The sequence below is a fragment of the Trachemys scripta genome, chromosome 17 (assembly GCF_013100865.1).
Source record: "Trachemys scripta elegans isolate TJP31775 chromosome 17, CAS_Tse_1.0, whole genome shotgun sequence".
Classification (NCBI taxonomy): Eukaryota; Metazoa; Chordata; order Testudines; family Emydidae; genus Trachemys; species Trachemys scripta.
Window position 1 is genome coordinate 2406697 of NC_048314.1, and position 15922 is coordinate 2422618.

The window sequence follows — 15922 nt, forward strand, 5'->3', positions numbered from 1 at the left end:
TCAGAAAAAAGTTGATCTTGTAAAAAAATTCTATAAAACATAACAGACACTTTTTGCCATAATAATTTCTCTCAGTTCTAAATCAAACTCACAAAGGTAAAATCACTAGCTAAAACGTTAAACTCAAAAATGGGAGTGGAGACAGAAGAGTATATTTTTTTCTTATATTAAAATGCAAAAAAATGTGTTTCCTTAAAGTCTCCCTTCCTGATTTCTAGAGATACTAGTGCTCGTAAAACACAGCTGCCTTCATAACACGCAACATATGTTAAGAAGGCTACAAACGAATGCCCTCAAGGTGTACAGTTATTCATAGGTGCAAAGCCCAGTGGAGAACTGGTCTATTCAATGTTGTTTGATTATCCATGGCAAGGTGGCCCAGGGGACAAGAGGAGAGGTGGGGTGGAGGAAAAATAAAAGAAACTTCAAGTCACTTTAGATCGCAGCTGCCTGAAGATTTTAGAATGTCAGCCTCCCATTGGTGTGCCCATTTGAAAACATTAGAAAGTCTGTCAAGTCCACATGCTAGCTAACGGAAAGGAGCATGTTCCTGGCAGAGGGCTGTGTCTGACACGTGCTCGGCTTCCCTCTGAAACTTAATTTTTTATTATATTTTATATATATCTATATATATGCGTAAGATAGTGTGTGAATGCTACAACCGAATGCCATCAAGGNTGCCTTCATAACACGCAACATATGTTAAGAAGGCTACAAACGAATGCCCTCAAGGTGTACAGTTATTCATAGGTGCAAAGCCCAGTGGAGAACTGGTCTATTCAATGTTGTTTGATTATCCATGGCAAGGTGGCCCAGGGGACAAGAGGAGAGGTGGGGTGGAGGAAAAATAAAAGAAACTTCAAGTCACTTTAGATCGCAGCTGCCTGAAGATTTTAGAATGTCAGCCTCCCATTGGTGTGCCCATTTGAAAACATTAGAAAGTCTGTCAAGTCCACATGCTAGCTAACGGAAAGGAGCATGTTCCTGGCAGAGGGCTGTGTCTGACACGTGCTCGGCTTCCCTCTGAAACTTAATTTTTTATTATATTTTATATATTTTTATATATATGTGTGTGTGTGTGTGTATATACACACACACACACACATATATATAAAATCATACACACATATATATAAGCACTTGGTTTCCAGGGGCTTTCATAATGAGGTCCACAGTGTTTAGAACTTAAATTCTTTTCTTTGTTTGGAACAGTGTTTTAATTTTTTTTTTAATTAAAAGACAGTTTTAAAGCATGTTGGACTTCAAAAACATGAGTTTGTTCATGTCTTCTGGACTGAGCAGCCGCCTCCTTTTGATTAAGAGCGCCTGCTCACACATATTTACACATTCACTTCTGGCCCCGACAGCAGGCACTGCTAAGAGCCAAAAGGCCAACTTGGCTAGTTTCGTATGCTTTTGGGTAACACATGACCAGTACTGAAATAGATCAGGGGTGGCCTGGAAGAGGGGTTCTTGCAAATAATCGTAGACTTCATTTTTCCCAAACTGCTCTTCTTCCTGAGCTGGCGGGGCCTCCCCTGCTGCCCGTGGTTTCTTGGTAGAAGGTTCAAATTCTGGTTCTTCTGCCCAGGACTCTTTCACTTCATTGATCAATTCACAGACCTTGCCAATGATCTCTTCATGCTGGTATGGTGGGACTGGCCGCAGCTTCTGCTGAGGGTCCAAGATCATGGCTACTTTGTGTGCAGAGTGAACTTTGAAGTTCTCCTTCAATGCCTCCAGGAAGAGGTGGCAAAGCTTGCTGACTATGCCAGCGTCATTGGCTTTGGAAGTGAACAGTTTCTCCAGTTTCACGTAGGTGGGCAGTACCAGCTGCAGGGTGGGCCGGCTCTCATTGCTCAGTTCAATCACTGCTTGTTTCACTGGGGCCAAAATGGCCGCCAGGTTGCTGAGAAGATGCTTGTTCAGGTTTTGGATGAGGTTCATCTTCTTGGCTCTGCTGTAGAACTCGCATATCTGCTCATAACGCTCATGGACAAGCAGGAGGGAGTCAGTCACTGAGTTCCAGCAGGGTGGGGGAGACGTCTCCTCCAGAGAGCCAAAGGTCTCCTTTGAGAGGCCCGTGGATCCTGCCAAATCTTCACAGACATTCAGGAGCTCGATGACTTCGTGCATGTTGCGAGCCTGTAGTGTTCGCTTACTCAACACGCTCTGCACGACTGAGTTCAAGGCACAGGCCGAACAACGCAAGCACATGCCTGCCTTGGAGAACGCAGAGGAGTTGACTTTGCAGTCTGTGACGTACACTGTCCTGATTTCCGACATCACAAACTCAGACATCACGTTCTGCACCCAGTGGTGGATAAAATCACCATTATCTCGGATGTCCACACCCTTAATTCCCAGGACATAACTCTTGATGTGGTTGCCTTCAACCTGATAAGCTGTCAGGATGTAGCAGGAATCAGGGCCAACGCTCTGAGAGTGGCAAGTGACACCTATGCCTAGGCAGGCATTGCTGCCCAGGGCGCAGGTGACTTTCACTTTCACTTGGTTGTACATCCGAGGCAAATGCTTCAGCGCCAGTGTGTTGAAGTTGCCAAGGATTTCTGTGACAGAGAAAGCACCGTAGCGAGCACCACTATCCACCAAGGTCTGGGCCAGCTTGATGAATTCCTTCCCGCTCACCACACTCAAAGCTCCGAGGTCGGTGCACATCACTCGCAGCAGCCTTTCAGCAATGTTCTGCCGCTCCTTCTCCGGGATTGCACTGTTTGCTACTGAACCACTTGCAGATGCTGCAGAAAAACAGAAAGAAACTTGTCAGGATCATTCCTTCTACCCAAGGAACAGGAACAACAAGGCCAGAATTTCTCCTCTGCACTTGCCCAGAGTATGGCAGGTACAGATCTATTCCTGAACCTAGGATATCCAGTGGGCCTCTATACCAAAGTGCTTCTAGATTCAGGCTGATCCAATGATGGACTTTTTCTCTTGCTTATAGCAGAGAGGAGCTTATCAGTATGTTTTCCCTGATTCAGTAACAGAAGCACAGCAAAAGTGGATTAGGCAGGATTCAGCTGTCCTCATGGCCTTGGGAAGCTGCCCTCTGTCCCTCCCCAGAGACCTCTCTGTGGCACTGATCTAGGAGTTGTCTAATTAAGTTATAATCAAGGATGGTCCTGGTTTACAGGGTTAGCCGTTAGATCTTCGATTCACCTGATATGCTTAGTGTGCTAGGTTGGCCTTTCCATTCTTCTTCTATTTAGAATTCAGGACTCACATTAGCATCACATTATTTTAATAAGAGCTGCATCTACCTCAGTTTTGTCTGTACAAGAAGTCTGCCTTTTTTGGTCAAATGTACAGGCCTGAACACCAGTGTAGTTTAAGATTTTCTTTTTCCTTCCCCAGCTCTAGTCTAGTTTTTGTGACAGCTGCTGGGCTTTATTGTTGTGTCTGCCATTTTTGGACACACCACAGTACACAAAATATTAGGGTTTTAATGCATCTTGTTTCCGCAGGGAAGCTCGGCTGAGGTATTCTATCACTGCTGCTTTTATTTTTTTAAAAAATACCCCCATTTCCCACATGGTTTGTGACTGAAACACAAGATCATGTGACTTGCCCAAGGTCCGGTAGCGAATCAGTGGTTGAGCTAGAACCTTGTTGGCTGCCAGTAACTCTCTGGTGATGCCTAGGGCAATGATCTCTTTCCCTACAGCAAGGAAATCCAGACTCAGACCAGAAGTTACAACTCCCAGCAAGGCTAGTCTTGTTAATGAGTTCGGAGACAGGAGCGCTCTCTCAGCTTTTTTCCTACCATGACTACATTTCCACCACTTCTCCTGGAGTTTCCAGATATCCTCTACCCACATTTCAAAGGCGCTTTAGTGCGAATGAGTACAATAGTTTATAGGGTGCTAATGGCACCTGAGATCTGGTGTGACTAGCTGAGAAAAAATACATGAGAAAAGTACTCCCGACAGGTGCGGGACATGGGCTTCGACCTGCCTGAACCACTGCTGTGACCCCACCAGGTACAGAGCCATTGATCCAAGGCCTCCAGGGAAATGTAATGAGAAAACATGGCTACATACTATTATTGGCATTGTTTCTTTGGAGCTGTGGTTTCCACTTTTCTTCCACAACAGTCAGAGGTGATCTGGGTTGGTTAGAGGCAATATTGTTCTCATTGTCAGCTGTGGGGCATAAACAAGAAGGAGTTAATCAGAGGCGTAAGAGGAGCATTTCCTCACGATATTAAGGGAGACATACACACACACACAGCCGGCCATGTGCCAGGATGGATTGTGGGGCTACGAGAAATGCCGACTCTCCAGAAGACAGCAGGATAAAGAGAGCTGAACAGAAAAGGGGAAAATCTCCATTTACTACTTAACATTTACTTTTGTTTTCCTTAATTAGTATGACACCAATTTATTATATTTTCTGTTGCATTTAATATATATATTACCCACAGTAGAGAACAATATTATCATAAGGCTTGAAAACAACCAATCCTCATGTAATTTCCACTTGGGTTTCCCAGCTCCTGTAGCCCCCGTCTGAGTCCCTACCAAAAGGATTACAGCTAAGATGGCTGCCACGGTGCTCTGACCCCAATCCCAGTGTAACACCATGCCGCTGGGTGGGTCATCAGCAGTGGGGAGCTAACCTGGGACCTCTGGATATTAATGCATGGGCTACTGCGTGAGCGAAAAGCGCCTCATGTGACCGTGTAGCCAGCTGGCTCATCAATCTCTAGGTGGGTTAGCCAACATGAGAGGGGCACAGAAGACATACCAAGGAGGCATGACCTACAGCAGTATGTGTGGAGTCAGGGACTGAAAGAACTAAAAACCTCTGCTGTGGCCAATAGGGAGGCTTCTGCATGGGTTGATCTGGACAAGCAGTCCACTGGACCAATCACAAGCCTGCAGTGAGCTAACGGGAGAAGGAGCAGCCTGACAGAAAAAGAGAGTTATGAGTTTGGAAGCTGGGAGAGAGGCACCTTATTTGGGTGCTGCATTGACAACACACTGGACCAACATCCCACGGGAACTCATTTAAAGGCGATACAGGAAATGGTTGAACATGGAACCAGAACACAACCTGGCTAACTAAGCTGCTATTCTGCAGCAGAAGATCAAGTATAACAGGGTAGGGATTTGGTGTGGGCATGTCATGGGGCCCTCGACATGTCTGAGGTGTGTCCAGAATGGACTGTCCAGTGTTTGGAGGGCCCAGTGCCATGCTCCAAGACAGCAATCAGCTGGGGGAAAGGCTACTAGTATGTCAGGTCTCTAGAGGAGGATGGCGAGAAAGAAGAAGCAGGCGTCCCCACATGATAAACTAGGAATCAGAAATGACTGGTTCTTCCCAAAGTTTGTCTATTCTAACTGCTCCATAGGAAACATCAGAAATGGCATTAACTCTGCATATGTACTGGTAGGTTAATGAGACATGCCTCATGTCTGCTATTAACTTTGTTCCATTAAGGCCCGTTCACATGTCAGCCTTCTTCTGGTCTTGGCAGGGGAAAAACTGTATTTCCTTTATCTATTTCATAATAGTAGGGGATTTATTATGTGCAATTATCCGTTGGCATTCAATGCGGAGTTAATAAGATTTGTGCATTTCAGTTTCATCCTCCTTATCAGTCAGGTTGTGAACTATATAGATCATGGTTCTTTAATTTCTCTTCATGCCTCCAATCCTTTAATCCAGGTTCAGCCTAGTTGTCCTTTTTATTTTTTAGCACTAGATTGCAGAAAAGGCATTATATGGTAGCACTCGACCTGAACAAAGTACCCTAAAGGGAGTGAAAGCTGGATATTGTACTGTGTAATTACAGAACAAATTCCTTTGCCTTGTATTCTGCCCTTCTAGTTCTGCATCTCAGCCTCCAACTTACATTCTAATCACTTCTTCCCATTGTGTAGCTATAATCTTCCCTAATTACCCTTTTAGCCTCCAGAATCACTGAAGTGCCAACAAGCCCCTGCTCTCACTCCTCAGGGCTAGCAGCATGTTCCTGGACTTCAGTCACTTACGGAGGAGGGACCAATGGACTCCTCATTTGGAGTGGAAAGAGATTAGACATTTACTACAAATGTTATGAAAGTTAAACTGGATTTCTGCATGGCTACAAATGCATTCAATGTGCAGTTATACCAGATCCCACATGCCTCAGGGCAATACGCTACTACTAGGGGCACAGTTATAATGTACTCGACAATCCACAGTTACGCCAGATTCCTCAGTCCAGCTGTGGAAGGGATACAAGCCGTGTTGTGTGTCACTGATTATGCAATTAATTCATTCAACAGTATGTCGGAGAGTCCCTGCCACTGAGAGCGCAGGGGTGCAGTACAGACACTCATCTGCAACTGCCTTTATTTCTCAGTTATGCAGCGCTCCACGCTGGATGCGTGACTACGGGGTCTCTCTCAGTAACTGTGGTCATTATATTGATTCAACCATTGCTCTGGTTGGTTACCACCTTCAGAATCTGACATCCCAATAAATAAAGCTGCCTTTAGCAATGGCACCCTCCTTGCCTTGCCCCCCACTTAAACCCAGATAATAAATACAAAGTAATTCATACCAAGCCACTATTACTCTTAGTGGGAAATGGGAGGGAAGACGAACTCTCCCTCAGGGGCAGAGGTGGGGAGAGCTAACGTACCATGATGCGATAGGCACCACATGAAGATCCAAGATAGGCAGAAAGGAGGTGCAAGGGACAGGCGTCAGACGAGGGTTAAGTTAGGTGATGGGCAGGGAGGGTATTATGTTTTCTGTGGACATGGGGATGGGACATTCTGAGGGCTGCGGCCAATCAGATCACTGTGATTTACAAGTATCTAGAGAGCTGGGTGAGGTGACAGAGGGCACAGCTCAGTAGGAATAAAAATCACGTAAGGGAGCTTCCTGTTAACACAACTGTATCCTAAGCTAATAACGCACACGCCACAGAATATACAGAAACGAGGCCTGTGAGTTTATTAGCGCAGAACATGTGATGGAGTGAAGAGGAAGAGTCTGCAGATGATCATTTCTCTGAAACCCTTACTCACATTTGGCCTTCAAACTGACATTCCTCCCTCACTGCACATGTCCCTGCCTGCCCCCCTTCTCTCCTTATCCCTTCCCACCCCATCTGTCAGTCAGGGATTCTCCCCAGAGTCGTGGCAATTGCTATGTGTTTACACTGTGTTCCAAGTGCAAGGAGAGATGGAGATTCTCCCAGTGCAAACACACAAGGTAAATACTAGAGCTGGTCGAAAAACGTAGAAAGGCTTTTCTGTTGGAGAATGCAGTTTCAAAGGTGGAACACTTCGCAAAAGCGTGTCAATTTCACCCAAGTTTAGTTTTTTAGGGGAAAAATTTGGACAATGTCAAAATGTCCCTTTTTGATTTTTTCAAACAGTTCGATTGACCCCAAATGGATTTTTTCCTAGAATTGTCTTTCATGGAGAACGTAGACATTTCACGGTTTGTTTCTATAGGAATGAAGTTAAACGTGGAAATCGTGAAAGCCTTCGTGAAATGGACTTTCCATCCCCCACAGAGCTCTAGTCAATACAAACATGTGACAGGATCTGTGGGACAAGAGCCGTCTCTCAGTTTTAGGATAACTGCCTAGAGGGGACAAGGGATTTCATCTGCCCATGGAATTTTGACCCCAATAGGAGGGGTGACTGATTAGTACCTGGATATTGTAGGGCTAAATGAGACAGGAGCGATTTAATTTGATATGCTCTGCACAAATGCCATGCATGCTTTCAATCTTCCTTTGAAAAGTGACCTCAGATACAAACACAACCAGACATCGGAGAGTCCGGCACTCCTGTAGCCACTGCCTTGTGCTCCCTGGTCCCTAGGTTTTTTCTGCAGATAAGAGGTAGAATTACTGGCACCCAGGAAAGTGTAAACACAGGAAGCTCTATGGACACACAACTGGGTCAGTGTGAGGAATCAGTGCAGAATTTAATTCTCTGCTTTATCTGAAGTCTTTAAAAATAAATCAGAAGTGCCTGGCTTACCTGCATGGGACTGCATGTGCTCCAGCAGATTGTTATAAAACTGAAACTGGATTCCACAAGCTCCACAGGTGTAAGGTTCTGTGTGGGAGAGATCAGGTCAGAAGAGTCACACGGAGCGTGCGGAGAAATAGCACCTATGCACATTTCATAATGGAACTCTGTTGTGCCTGAGAGCCCAAGCCAGCAAACCATTCGTCAGAAGAGCTGCTCACTTTACAGTGATTACGCATGTGAATAAGGGTTTGCAGAATTGAGCCCATAGTTAGGTAATAGGCCCTGATTCAGGATAGCACTTAAGCATCTGACTTCCTGAATTATGGTCTTAGGCTCTAAATCTGCACACACTGATGCCTGTGCTTAACTTTACTCCCGCGAGAAGTCCCCTAGGAGTCAGCGGGACTACTACTGAAGTTAAGCGTATGCGAAATGTCTGCAAGATTGGGGCTTTAGTATGGGTACACATTGACAAAATACCCAGTTCCGTAACCTACCGCTTCTGGAGACTTGGTCTCTTTTTAGTTCCTTTCTAGTCTTTTTTGTCTTTCACTGAATTTAATTTTAGAAGCAGTTCTGTCATTTCCAGCCTCTGCCTCCTTTCCTGAGCAAGACGAGGCCAGAGGGAAAGGCAGAGCTCTGAGGGGGTGGAGCTCTGAGCTTGGCACCCCCAGCAGGGCATCAGGCTGTGAGAAATCCTGCTACCCAGAAGCTGGCACAAGTAGGAGTGTTGTGTGGGCAAGCAGCTTTCTGGCCACCAGTCAAGCTCAGACCAAGGTGGGCTGGTTGCCCTGGGCAGTGGCACAGCAGCACTGGGCGGCTAGGGTGGACTGAGGGTCTGAGCAGGAGGGCAGCAAAGCGAACGGAGCTGCGCCAGGGGCCTGAGCAGAGCATCACAGCTAATCTGCCAGTCAGAGCAGAGAGATGGAAATGCTGTTAAAACTATGTCTTTAGTCAGTAGGAATGTGTGTACAGACTGACACTTGGACCACTAATGAGCTGAATGCTAGTTTAGTTCCAATCTGACAAGGAGAAGTAAATGGAAAACGTAATTTTTTACTGAGCTGACCTACAAGTATATTTGCCGTTGCTTAGTTTTAATAATAGTATTAGTCGTCGCGCACTGATCACAAGATGTCCTATCAGGACACCATGTATAGCAATGTTGTCAGTGTGGCAATTTAATTCTGCATCTTCATCTATGCCAGCACATCTGCACCATTAGTCTGTGGTGTTACACTTCACAACAGTAGTTTGGATACAGAATGTATACTCTGCATATAAATGACTCTTATGGACTCTCTCGGGCATACAGAGTAATACTCACTGCTAAAATATACTACCAATGTTTATCTAAACGTGTAGAGAAAAATATGATCTTACATTCTATTCCTGAGAAATACCATTGCAAATCACATACGCACAAAGGAATTAGCAAGCATCTCAAAAGGTCCAGAACACTCACTTTCCAGGCATAACTAACTTGGCTACAACCCTGCAGTCAGATAGTGAAGAACAGAAACTAGAACAGAGCTGCATACGGTGGGAGGGGGAAAACCAACAAGGCCCTGTAGCGGGGTGCTTACCCCGCTCCTGCCCTGAAGGGCCTAAAACAGCCCTGGGGGAAGGTTGTGGCTGGGAGCTGCTAAGCTGGGCTGGTTGGGGAAGCAGCTGCAGCTGGGCCACGCCCCAATCAGGTCTTGGCTGGCCCTATATAAGAGGCTGGGAGCCAGGTGCTCAACAGTCTCTCTCTGAGTGCAGAGAGAGAAGGGCCTGGCTGCAGCAAGCTAGAGATAGTGTACCTGAGTGGAGCAGGGCTGAGGAAAGGCTGAGGAGCTGGGGAGCTCCAGCCTGGAAAGTCCCAGGCTGTGGCCTAGTACTAGGCCAACAGGTATTGGGGGTTGCAGAGGGCAGCTCAGGGCTAGGCCAAGGCAGCCGATCCAAACCCTCCTTGCCAGTGATGAGTGGCCTATACTGCAGTCTGCCCCAGGGAGCAGGGGCTAGTTGGTGACTGGCAGTGGCCTAGTGCTGAGGCAAGGTGGGGATAGTGGGTGGGGGTTCCCCAGGGAGGGGAGACCCAGCTCTGTGGGGTACTGCCAGGGGGCAGCATCCCAGTAATAGGGGCACCGGGGTCCTGGGAGGGACACGGGAGCCTGAGGAAGAGGACAGGTGGATCACTGGCCTGCAGAGGGCGCTCCAGAGGCTGGTGAGCTAATTCCCTGGACGACCAGCAGGAGGTGCCGCAGGGGTGAGTCCGGACGTCTACAGGCCCCCTGCACAGAAACCTAGGAAGCTGAGGCATCGGAATACAACCGTAGGGATTAAACACACACCAGCGAAACAACAGACAGAATCTATATGAGCATCTGTCCAATTGAAATGAGGGGAACACTGAGGCTGTTCCAGCTCAGCTCAGCCCTTCATTTAATTTGACATCATTCCCTTTATGCTCCCGCCACATTCTCAAGATGGTGTGGAAGTTTGGAAATATTATAACTAAATCAAAATGGTTGTTAGGGGAAAGCAGGAGGCTTTGGCAACTGAACACAAGGCATTTAGGGGTTTTGGCACTTGAGGTGGAGTGGGAAGCTGTTTGGGAATGTGGGACAGATATACAGACTGGAAGTTTCTAGTAAAATGATCAGCAGTGAAATGGTTAACAAGGGCAACTAGTAAACTATCACTAGGTTTCAGAGTCAATATGATTAACATGAATGGGGCAATTCACAACGCTCAGAGTCTGTTTCAGGCTGCCCACAGACTCAGGAAGATAGCACTGCATTAATTTCTATTTGGTTCATATTTTGAAAGTTTTCTTCACTTTTAAAAAAGTATTATAAAATTTAAAAAGTTGGAATTCTGCTGCTCAATTCTGTATCAAGGGGTAAATTCTGTGGCAAGTTCTGCAGAATTCTACAGGATCCTGAACATAAACACTCAAAAAAACCATCCCTCTCCTCTACCCCAAACTCAAGATACAGGACATCTTTCTGGGAAGTACAGCAAAATAAAAGAGCATAAATCAATTACACTAAATCCAGTACCCTAAAGCTGCATGCTTCTCTTCTTCATTATTTCCTTCAATTCTTTATCCTCTTCATCTCTCCTTCCAAACTCATCTCATCCCACTGGACTCCACGCCTATTTTCTTTTTTCCTTGTCATTTCTCTTTTTAAATTCTCAAATTTTCTATTTTTAAAAAGCATCTTCTTTCTCCTAGTTATCCCTTCCCTTTGTTGTCTACCCATTTCTCTTGAACTCTGTTCCTTTGCTAGTCTCTCTCCACTCCCCACCCTTCATGCTGTCCAGCTATCTCTCAATTCCTCACCTCCCCATCAGAGGAGATTGTTTCACCATCCCTGCTGGGAATGGCCCACCCCCGGGTATCATTCTTGACTCCTCTCCAGTTGATGTCCTCCCAAACATCTCTGAAGTCTTTCCTTTCTGCCCTGCTACAGAAGTGTCATGCCCTGGACTCTTGCCTAGGCTAGTGAAACCTCTGTGACCTACCTGTCACTTGCCTTATACCCCTCCAGACTACCCAAAATGTCCCCGTCATGGTCACAGTGCTAGGTGAACGTGTTCCCTCCTCTCTGTCCCCTCCGAATGCACCCCCTCAAGTACCAGGCTTTGTGCCTTTACCTCTCCTGGGCTGGAATTCTGTGATTCTCCCACTCCTAGACTGGGCCCTGGGCTACAATACCCTGTATAGCAACCGTTCTTTTCCCAGCAGATCTGTTTGAGTTAGAGCGCCTGGGCGTATTCCCTTCCGGAGTCTGAGAGCGGTATTGACAGCTTTCTTAAACCAGAGGATTCCTTATTTTGCACTTGGAACAAAGCGATTAGAAAAGAAGGATTTGAAAACAGTCAGCAGTCTGCACACATTTCTATCTTACATATAGGCGTAATGTCCACTTCTTCAGACACGCCTACTTGGTCCCTGAATCTCAATTTTGTTCCCCTGAATAATACACCCCTCTCGAGGATGTTCTTTTTTCAATTTGCCACAGTTCTTGCGATCTCCTGTGTTCTCGAACCTTATGCTGAGTCATTCTTTTCCTTCCTCTTTGTTTTTCTGAACAGCCCCCTATTAAACTATGCCAGCATATTCATCCACTCATAACCAGGTCAGAATACAATACTCAGAAGTTATTACAGAGCAGCTCCAAATATGTCACACATAGACTCATAGACTTTAAGGTCAGAAGGGACCATTATGATCATCTAGTCTGACCTCCCGCATGCTGCAGGCCACAAAGCCGTCCCAACCCCTTTCCCTTGACTCTGCTGTTGAAGTCCACAAATCCTGTGGTTAGGAGACTTCAAGTAGCAGAGAATCCTCCAGCTAGCAATCCCTGCCCCATGCTGCGGAGGAAGGCGAAAAACCTCCAGGGCCTCTGCCAATCTACCCTGGAGGAAAATTCCTTCCCGACCCCAAATATGGCGATCAGTAGAACCCCGAGCATGTAGGCAAGATTCTCCAGCCAGACCCTCATTGGCCATTGATACTATTTACCAGCGATGGCACGCTGTTCATTTGACTAAAATCACGTTATCCCATTAAACCATTCCCTCCATAAACTTATCTAGCTTAATCTTAAAGCCAGACAGGTCCTTCGCCCCCACCGTTTCCATCTCCCCGCATCGAAGCTGAAAAGTGCCAGCATCTGCTATCACCCCCTTTGACCAAACTGGATGGGTACTGTAACAGACCCAGACCAGTGGGGTACAGGAGTCTGGTAGAGGGCAAATATACTGGTAACTGGATGAGTAGTTTTCTGTTCCCTGAGTGACCAGAGCAGGGGCTGCACTAGAGTAATCAGGAACCTGCTAGAACCAGTTAAGACAGGCAGGCTAATTAGGACACCTGGAGCCAATTAAGAAGAAGCTGGTAGAATCAATTAAGGTAGGCTAATCAGGGCACCTGGGGTTTAAAAAGGAGCTCACTTCAGTTTGTAGTGCGAGTGTGAGGAGCTGGGAGCAAGAGGTGCAAGGAGCTGAGAGTGAGCGGGTGTGCTGCTGGAGGACTGAGGAGCACAAGCGTTATCAGACACCAGGAGGAAGGTCCTGTGGTGAGAATAAGGAAGGTGTTTGGAGGAGGCCATGGGGAAGTAGCCCAGGGAGTTGTAGCTGTCATGCAGCTGTTACAGGAGGCACTATAGACAGTTGCAGTCCACAGGGCCCTGGGCTGGAACCCGGAGTAGAGGGCGGGCCTGGGTTCCCCCCAAACCTCCCAATTGACCTGGACTGTGGGTTCTTCCAGAGAGGAAGGTCTCTGGGCTGTTCTCCAACCCACATGGTGACTCTCTGAGGCAAGAAAATCCGCCAATAAGCGCAGGACCCACCAAGATAGAGGAGGAACTTTGTCACAGTACGTATGGGAAGATTTCACATGCCCTCACATGCCCCCATTACACAGAACTTCTGGGTTGAAGCTGGGACCTGACCCTACCACTTTCTCTTCCGATTGTCTGCTGGGGCATCAGGCAGGCAGCGAGCCCTTATCCCCTACAGTGCCAGCCACCATGGCTTTACTCTAGGGTTTCTAGGCAGCACCCCTGTGATCAAGACAGGCCTGGCCCCCCGCAAAGCTGGTGTTAACCAAGCAGTAACTCCTGGGCTCTGGTTCCCCATTGTCAGGTGGGGCCCCCCAGCTCTGGCATGCCTTCTCAGGGTGTCGGTCCCCCATGCTAGGCTACGTGGGTATGAGGAAACCATTTCCCTTTTGAGTGACAATCCTTCGTTCTCTCTCCAGAGACCAGTTCCTCGCTCTACCCCATCTCCAGGATGGTTGCGCGTCAGGCTCTACTGTGGAGACATTCCAGTTTCCACGATAAGGGGCGGCAGCGGACTTGTTTTCCTAGCCATTCCAGGTGGCCTCAGAGTCCTTGCACCGAAGTCTGCTTGGTTCACACACTGTGTGGGGAATAGGGCAGAATTCTCCCCCCCACCAACCCAAGCCCATGTGCATTCTCACAGACACCTGGGAGGGCTTCTAAGCTTCCCATCTCTGTTCCCTGGGCGGGGTGGGGGAGGGAAGAGCCCCTCATTCTCCCAACTACTCATTTCCATTTACAAAGGCAGCCTGCAGCTCCTGTGAGTGAGCTGAGCCGTTTGTCTCCATCTGCCCCTGAGCTTGACCACGTAGCCGAGCTGGACTGTGGCTTAAACTTGCATCGTATGCTCCAGAGGAGTCGGCTGTGTAACTCCCTCCCTGCTGAGGGGGAGTCATACAGTTACTCCACAGCTTTGAGATGCAGGATGCCCCTCTGGAGCCATGGTCCTCCTGAGTGGACGTGTGAAGCAGCCGTTTTCTTGGTCGACACACGGGGACCCTCCAGAGCTAAAAAGCATGAACTGCTACTGCACCAGCTAATGGGCCAAGGGTCCATAGCTGGTGTCTGTGACCACTCGGATCCTCTGTGGATCAGCACGGACGAGGACTTGTCACCTACACTAACTATACTAGTGGTTAGAGACTGGGCAATTCCAGGCCATGTGACCCAGTCTGTTACAGACATGGCACCGCTTCTTCCCACTCACCCGGGGGCCCCTCTCAGGCGTCCTTTTCCTCGCTACACTAAGTCCTCTCCCCTAAGTGGCTTTACCTGTTCCCTGTATCTGGGGAACACCCACTCTGGGGTCCCATGTATGGGCCATTTCCCCTTGTGTTTCCTCTGATAACTAGACCTGATACCCACATACTCATCAGCCAGTTGCCCTGCGGCATGGAGGTCTCTTGGCTACTTATCCACTAACCACATCTTAAGGAAAGGTGAACACAAATCCTGACACTGTTACAAACCCCAAGCTTTGCTCCATTTGCCTAGGTATCAAGTATCAGGGGGTAGCCGTGTTAGTCTGTATCTACAAAAACAACAAGGAGTCTGGTGGCACCTTAAAGACTAACAGATTTATTTGGGCATAAGCTTTCGTGAGTAAAAACCTCACTTCTTCGGATGCATCCGAAGAAGTGAGGTTTTTACTCACGAAAGCTTATGCCCAAATAAATCTGTTAGTCTTTAAGGTGCCACCAGACTCCTTGTTGTTTTTGCCTAGGTAAACTCCCGGCTGCATCACCACCTCCATATAAATCAACCCCTTAATCATTTAACCCCCTTAAAATCTTTTCCTATCAGCCTCTGGAATCAGTTCAGATTGAAATTGTTCATAATCTTCAGTCTGTCCCATCCATTTGGCTGCTGGTCTCTATGGCTCTCCCCCGGCCTGCGAAGGGATTAGAAAATACAGCCAATCTGCAGGGGGACGGATCACAAGCCTTTGCAAAGCAGTGAGGTAGGCATCAACATTCGCCCCTTACCCTGCCTGAAACTAGGGGAAACAATTTAGCATCTTTGCTCCCTGTGGAATCAAAATCACCTCTCATTGCGCTGACCTTCTGATTCCTCCCCCTGCTTTGCTTCTCCATACACCTCTAATACCAACTCCCCACCTCACCTTCCTGGGTCCAGCTCTGTCCTGTCTACCAATCATTCCTCCCCTCTTGCTATTCCTCCGCCGGGGCCATGTTCTCACCAACCCCACTCATCTTCATGCTCCCTTTGGGTCCTTCAAATACTGCCTCGCACATTGCCCCTTAGGCCTGCAACGACCTTGCTGGCCCTGCTACTCGTGCGAAAGTCTTCTCCTTCAAATCTCTCCTTTCCCCACTCCTGTGCTACTTACTCATTTAGAATAAAATAAGGATGAGTTTGAGAGATCGGTTCACCAGACCACACCACCTCTCAATGCACTGCCCTTCTCTCCCCAGCCTTACAGCCAGAATTCACATTGGCAACTCACTGCAAGAGCTGCCTCAGCTGATGGCCAGGAAGCAGCCTGCATTAGCCTAAAATGATCCTCGGGGTTCATCTTCCACCTGTGTGACTGGGATGCACACCTGGTGCATCCGAAGA

The 15922-nt window shown here is 47.5% G+C and overlaps 1 protein-coding gene across 12 annotated transcripts in view; it reads right to left on the minus strand.

Moving 5' to 3' along the window:
- Positions 1 to 687: 687 nt before the first annotated feature.
- The window catches only part of ZNF618 (zinc finger protein 618), a 270471-nt gene continuing 255236 nt past the window's right edge, over positions 688 to 15922 (minus strand). For all 12 annotated transcript variants that reach the window (XM_034793684.1, XM_034793691.1, XM_034793688.1 and 9 more), the window contains 3 exons: positions 8013 to 8090; positions 4062 to 4163; positions 688 to 2759 (listed from right to left, as the gene is read on the minus strand). In XM_034793684.1, the coding sequence (XP_034649575.1) occupies positions 1246 to 2759; positions 4062 to 4163; positions 8013 to 8090 (1694 nt within the window). In that variant the 3' untranslated portion in view covers positions 688 to 1245. The remainder of the gene's footprint in view (positions 2760 to 4061; positions 4164 to 8012; positions 8091 to 15922) is intronic.